Source organism: Porites lutea, chromosome 6, assembly GCF_958299795.1.
Source record: "Porites lutea chromosome 6, jaPorLute2.1, whole genome shotgun sequence".
In the NCBI taxonomy this organism is placed as follows: domain Eukaryota; kingdom Metazoa; phylum Cnidaria; class Anthozoa; order Scleractinia; family Poritidae; genus Porites; species Porites lutea.
In genome coordinates this window covers 28,372,898-28,379,772 of record NC_133206.1, presented here as the reverse complement: position 1 = coordinate 28,379,772, position 6,875 = coordinate 28,372,898, and the positions used below count along the sequence as shown (strand labels likewise).

Genomic DNA, 6,875 nt, shown 5'->3' with positions numbered 1-6,875 from the left:
TTAGTTCCATTTACCAAAAAAACGGCCCCGAAAGCCTGAAACTGATATCAAAGGTGGCTTTCAAGAAATGGAACGAGAATTTCCGTGAAACTTTCCGTCCGGAAAAAATAGGACTACCTTTTCAGGTGTTCCGTTACTCCCGGAAATTTTCCGCCGGAACGACCCAAAAAGTCGTGTTCATTTACTTTCCAATCAGATTTTCCGGAAACTTTTTGTAAATGATAGGCAACCTCGGTCGGAGAAAATGATGAAACGCGGTGTTTGCTGTGAGCTGTAAGTTGTGTCGGATATATTAGGGAGCTTAAAAGGTTAAGTTGCGCTGCTTCAAACTTTCTCGCGCTTATTCCATCTCCCACAATTTGTCAAACGTTGGCAATTATTTCTGGAATTGAATTCTAAAAGACTATGTCGAAGTTCGGTGTTCACGTCCTCCACAAAACGAAAAATTAGGCATTTTCACGTCGTGGTCGTGCAGCGACGGGAAGGACGGTACAAAAAAGCGTGATGTACGTGCCAAGTTATTGTTTTGTCAATGTAAACCTATTGCTTTTTTTCCCGTTCTCGTTGACGTCGCCGTCGTCGTTGCTTAACCCTTTAAACCCTAATATCAAAAAATTCTAGACGACAATTGATCGTGAACGTTACGTTATTGCTCTTGATGCGAAAACAGATAAATCAGGTTATATTAGGGCTTCTTTGAAGTAACATCGCCTGTAAGAGTGAGATTGTAGTTTCGTTTGCGTGAGTGAAGCGTCTCTCTCTAAAAAGCTATTAGCATTATAACCTGCGCCTGTGTTAATTAAGCGGCCAAAGAGTGGGCAGTATATACACGTTTAGCCCGCGAGAAGGCTCTTCATTTAGGGTAGTCGCGAGCTTGCTCGCAGGATAATACACGTTTCATTATGTAATCTATACTCAGTATGCGGATTATATGCTTGTGAGGTATATTTTAGTTTGGGTAAAATATAAATTCGGTTGTTAGTAAGAGTCTCGGGGCGCGATTCATGCAACCAAAATTCCGACCCGGCGGTCCGACCGGGAAAAATTGGGCGCGACTCCGCATTCAACCAAAATTCCGACCGGTCCGACCGGGAAAAGTGGTCCACTTCAAAATGTGGACCAGTTTTTCGAAACTTTTCCGGTTGGACCGAACCGACCCATTGAGTTTTGGACCGAAATTTCCAGAAAATGGATCGCGTCCTCGATATCCGCAACAACTTCCGACAGGTTCTTTTAAATATATTCCAATATCTCATTTGCATTTTAGCGTGTAAATGGACTGAATTAGAGCCACTGCATGTAATTAGGTTGGCAAAGTCACGATCCGACCCGAATTACATTATAAGGGTGTTTCTTGATTGATATGACAATTTCCCGTACGTGTTTTGTTTTTCTTACAACATTGTAGCCTTTTTTGAGAAACCCCCTAATATAAATGTCAAAGTATGTTTAATAATTATATAATGCCAGCAATTGAAATCATACGTAATATACATCTCGTTCTCTTTCGTGCGGACGTGCGCGTTGGTACATTAATTTTTTCATTCTCTCCAATTTTTATTTGTAACTTTGCGCTTGATTTAAGAAGTAAAAACCTTTGTTTTCTTCCTTTCCTTCCAACCTTTTAAGACCTTTATTTCTCGTTCCGCCTGTGTTTAAAAATATTCATCTTAGTATTAGGCATTCAACAGAAAGAAAAAGTTAATTGAAGCTGTTAACACTTTCTATAGTTAAGCACTTTTATTGCTATGGAAGTTCTGAAGCGCTCAGAGGCTTATCGCGTAACGAGCAACTTTGAAAGAAAACCTCCCAACAAGCACAATAAAATGGTGAATTCCGGCCAGACATGCTCGAATTGAGAGAAACTCCTGATACATTAATTTTTTATTCAAACGACAACCGCTATCCAAGTTAATAAACTAGAGAACGTCTGGTCTACCTGTTATAGTATAAACCAACGATATTCAATCATGTTTAAAGCCATCATGAGTACAATTTATGTCTTCGTGCAGATCGATGACATTTGTCGGGTTTAGCATAGGGTCAGCAGAAAAAATAAAGGGATAAAAAGCCAAGAGAAAAAAAACTCCCAGCTGTTCAGCTCCTGGTCTTGGCAAGTTAACCGTATTAGTTTTTGAAAAACCAAAACACTTTTCAGAACATAACCGGGTTAATTTTTTTCAGCGGCCGAACTCAATTTAGACTTTCACAAAAAAATCATTCAATGTCGCGCGGTTTTGTTTTTTCACTCGCTTGGGTCGCTCATAACACTCGCCTCCTAGTGACTGACAAAATTTGACCCCGCATTACTGATAAGAAGTGGTAGACTTCTTAAACGTCTTCAGTCAATTGTGTTAAAAAAAAATAGCTGAACTTGTTGTGCTTGCGTGGATGGTAAAGCCAAAATTTGGACCATTCTCACGCGTTGGTGCATTTCATCGCATTTGAAGAACATGAGGCCGATTTAGCCTATGAAAATCTTCTGCGAAGAATAAAGACCGTACGCAAACGAAATGTTCTCTTACCTCGAATTTTGCGCTCATTTTGAAGCTAATGGTCCGAATCGCTTTCATTTTCTCTTTAAAGAACTTCTGCCGTCGCTAGGCGATCAAGCGCGTTCCACGCTCGATGCGCTTTTCGAAAAAGTTATAAACCTCTCATACGCAAGGTTCTTCGGCCCTCGCCTCGCAAGGAATCATCATATGATAAATTAACCGTTCCAATTCTTTAGCCTTTAAGACAAACTTAAGAGCAAGTGATGACACAGGTACACCAACCCACGTTCTAGCCAGTACCTCATGTATGCACACAGCTATATCACACGGGCAGAGGCTGCCATGGATAGCAATTTCACTCTTATTAGGGCTCAGCAGCATTGCATAGCCGTCAGAGCTATCAACGGACAACGCCGTGTATTAAAGCCCCCGCCCCCCCCCCCCCCCCACTCCCCCAGCTTTACCATGACTAGCAACAGCTTCCAGCATATTTAAATTTTATTTAATGTTTAAGTGAAAATTCAATTTTGAACACTCCCCTACGTTATAAATTTATCACGCTTACCACAATTTGACAAAAAATAACGGGGGTCGATCACTGGACCCGTTTTAGTGTTAGAAGCCCATAAAATTAAAATAGTTATGAACGTTATGCTGTTGTTCAAGATGACTAGTTATATGAAAAATGTGATTATAACGTGTTAATTAATGATATGAAATTTGTTTCCTGCCTTCATGAGGTACGCCACGGTTGAAATGAATGTTGCCTGAGTTAAACTGATTACAAGCTTATAATACTGACACAGGTTTTCCCGCCAAAGGAAAATTCATTCCTGGTAATATAGGGCAAAAGGTGTAGTTGGTGTTCTGGGCATTAACTTCAGAATGCTTTCATCCACAAGAGCGATATAACGTTAGCCAATTTATATTTGAACGTCAATTAAAATAGCTCTGCACTCTGCCAAATTAATTATCGGCAAATTAAATTAAAAATAGAGGGCCCAGAATAGAACCTTGCGGAACACCGCATAATTAGTTGAGTGAAACAGTGGGCATCTTTGTTGCGGAGCCAATATTATTGTTAGCAATATCGATATTTGATGCCGTAAAGTAATTAGCATGTTTTTGGCCTTACATGATACTGATTACAGCCCTAGCTGATTGAAATGACCGTATATTGACTAGATTACTATGACAGTGAAAATTGCTTAGAGTAGTAAAAGGATAAGAAAGCGTCATCTCTTTGATCACATCTTGCCGCAGTCTTCAAAAGCTGAAAAATTGTGGAGTTCCAGGAGGAGCGGAGGAGGAGGAGTGTCTACTCTTAGAGTCGGTTTAACACAGGCACAGTCAGGTGAACCTAAACAGAGGCATTGGTATTTAACACAGGAGCTCCGCTTTCAGGTGTAGCTAATTCTTTATCTTAGTAATTCTTAAACCTCGTGCAATAATAAGTAAACGATATATGGAAGAAAGATCTTTTTTTTTCGTGGCACGAAAATTATCAATGAACTCCGGTTTCAGTGTAGCTAACGCTGCAGGCAAAAAGTATACAGACTTTATGCCACCTAACAAGAAATTTTCATCATTTCGATCATAACTTTTCTTATCATCACAGTGCTTTTAATGACGTTTCCTTAAAATTTGTTTTGTTATGTAGATTTTCCTTGCATTTTAGGTCATTTAAAATGTGATTTTGAATTCTTAACAGAAGAAACAGAGCCTCAATATTAATTATCTTTGATGAGCTACATGGGCCACCCTGACGAAGAGCCAGTGATCAAAACGCATAACTCATTTTTCAATACTTGACGGGTTGCCCCTTTACGTTGTCAACGCAGTGGATTAATATCCAATTTTTTTAATTAGTAACGGACCTCAGAACATGTAGCGTCCAATCTGGCCCACATTTAGTGATTTTAGCTCTCTGATATACCAATTTACATCTTCGTCCGTTTGTAGTGAGATACAGCTTCTACTTCGTGTCCAACTAAGAAGACTGAGATTAGTTTACTTGCTTTTCTTGTCCGACAGTTATTTTGTGTAATGCACAAAGTTAAAATTAAATGTAGAAGCAGCTGTTTAGAACCGTTAAAGTAAAACAGAGCCGTCATGTGTAATAAAACACACAATACTTTCAGCGTGATTTATTTAATGTTCTGCGGAAATTTTCACTACACAGAAAATTCCCATATCTTCTTTATTACTGCTGCATTGTTTTCTTTTTTATTTCATACATATTGAAAACTCATCACAACCTTTAATATGTATATAATACTATTACCTTCATCATGCAGGGTGAGGAAAAAAGACACTGAACCGAGACGGATTTCGTTCCTTTTACTAAAAGGTAAGCTTTGAGGCAACATTATATAGGTAACAAAATAATATCTTAAAAACGCTTCATCAGAGCCAGTTGTCCTTTTCTTAATGACTAAGATTCGACATTAAGCTGTGTATAAATACTGCATGTTAAATGCGTGTTCGAAAACCTCAGAAGCCCTTCGATTCGTTTTCAAAAGACTCCACTTTCGAGAACGTTTTAGAAAATATTCGTTTTAGTATATTTTAGTTTATGAAGTTTTAAGTCGACGCATTCGATGCCAAAACGAAGAAAATGGGTCTTAGATCCACAGAAATTGAAATCGACCTAAAAGTTCTCTAATTGTGCCTTTAACGGCCTGTCTTACTTCTCCGATCTGCCAATAATAAAGCAGTGGATTCAAGGAGGAGTTAAAGTAAACTAAAGTCGCTGTAAATATCCACGCACGGAAATCCGATAGGGACATCTCTCTTTGAGGTATTAAGGCTGCGGTTATAAAAAACGGCAGATAGCAAACAACCAATGCTACCTGCACCCACATTGCACTGTACACTGCCCTTCTGTATCGAGCTATGTTTAGTGGAATCGCTTGGCTCGGTTGTTCTTGAGAAACGTGATCTTGAACATGAACTTGGTTACAAATGAGGGTGCTGAAAATTTTGGTGTAAGAGAAAAATGTGGTGACGAGACACAGAGTTGTTATTATGTATTGATACCACGTGGTTATAAGAGGATTCCAAAAAGAAGCTGATGAGCCGACAATAGAAAAAATCCAGAAGACTATCACAGTTACAAACGCTCTTGTTAGAGTGACGTCCTGTCTGTATCTGAGCCCCAGCAAGAGAGCGAGCAGTCTGTCCACGCTTATTGCAGTCACCGTAAGCAAAGACACCAAACATAAAATATAACCTGTGAATGTAGTTAACAAAAATGTGTAATCGCAAATATCCGATCTTTCGTTTACCACAGAAATGAAATAAGCGACTTGTAGAGGATCTGCAATGATACCAACACAGAGATCAGTTATCGCTAGGTTGCGATACAGGAGTTTGGACGGTGAATGAAGTGAAGTTTCCTTGTGTAGGGCAACTAGGATCAGAGTGTTGCCCAGAAATGCTGAAATGGATAGCAAAATATTCACCACTGAAAGAAAGATTTGTTCGTTGTGGAGCCCTCTAGTAAATTCCACCGAGCAAGATAGTTCTCTGAAAGTTTTCGAGATGGCTTTCAGATCAGTAAAATTTGTTAGATCTGCCATCTTTCTACGCTACGTAAGCCGTGCAAAAATCGTTATCTGTTATGACATATCACTGGTTATTATGAGGACCAGTATGTTATATTCGACCTGTCAGTCAAAAGGTCGCTAGGTGTGTAATAATTATCTCTGCAACGACTGATAGGCTGTTTTCATAGTTTAAGTAAGGTTAACGCCGCGATACATGTAGCACCTAGTTTTGTTTTGATGCTGAGGATAAGAAATACAAAACAAATTTGCGCAATTTATTCAAAAGCTAACTTTTTTTTAACACTGGCTCACATGATATTTATTCCATATTATTGTCTTCAAGCAGGTGTGCTCTGATTTTAATTGGGCATTGTTTTCTTTCAGGTTACCTTAAAAACGGGAGAATTTCCTTTTAGTTTTTCATGCGATTCACAAACGTATAATTTTGGTCAGTTTTATCAAGTAGATGAATTACTTGCAAAATTTACTTTCTATGGATAAATAATTCAGCGTTGATAAGAGTGGACAACCAAATTTGACTTTAAAATTTTGGAACAAATGTACTCGATAAGTTTGTTTTGGAGTTTTGAATAATAAAATTACTATATCGTGGCTTGTAAAGTATGGTGTCATTTTTTTTAAATGATTTTCTGGTGAAGAACCATGAGACCTGCTGTCAAACGACGAGTTAGAAATAACAACTATGCACAAAGCGAAAAAAAAAAAAATTTGAAGTCACCCCTTTTAAGGTTACCGGATGCCCGCATGACATTTCGCGTCCAAGAGATGCAGCGCATTCTGATTAAAATAAAATTGAACTGTCCATTTTTCC

General features: G+C 38.6%; 1 protein-coding gene across 1 annotated transcript; it reads right to left on the bottom strand.

The window, feature by feature from the left end:
• Positions 1 to 5,014: 5,014 nt before the first annotated feature.
• On the bottom strand, positions 5,015 to 6,175 carry LOC140942263 (melanocyte-stimulating hormone receptor-like). Its single transcript, XM_073391221.1, has one exon. It carries the CDS (start codon positions 6,074 to 6,076, stop codon positions 5,120 to 5,122), a length of 957 nt encoding a protein of 318 aa, XP_073247322.1. The 5' UTR covers positions 6,077 to 6,175; the 3' UTR covers positions 5,015 to 5,119.
• Positions 6,176 to 6,875: the final 700 nt, after the last annotated feature.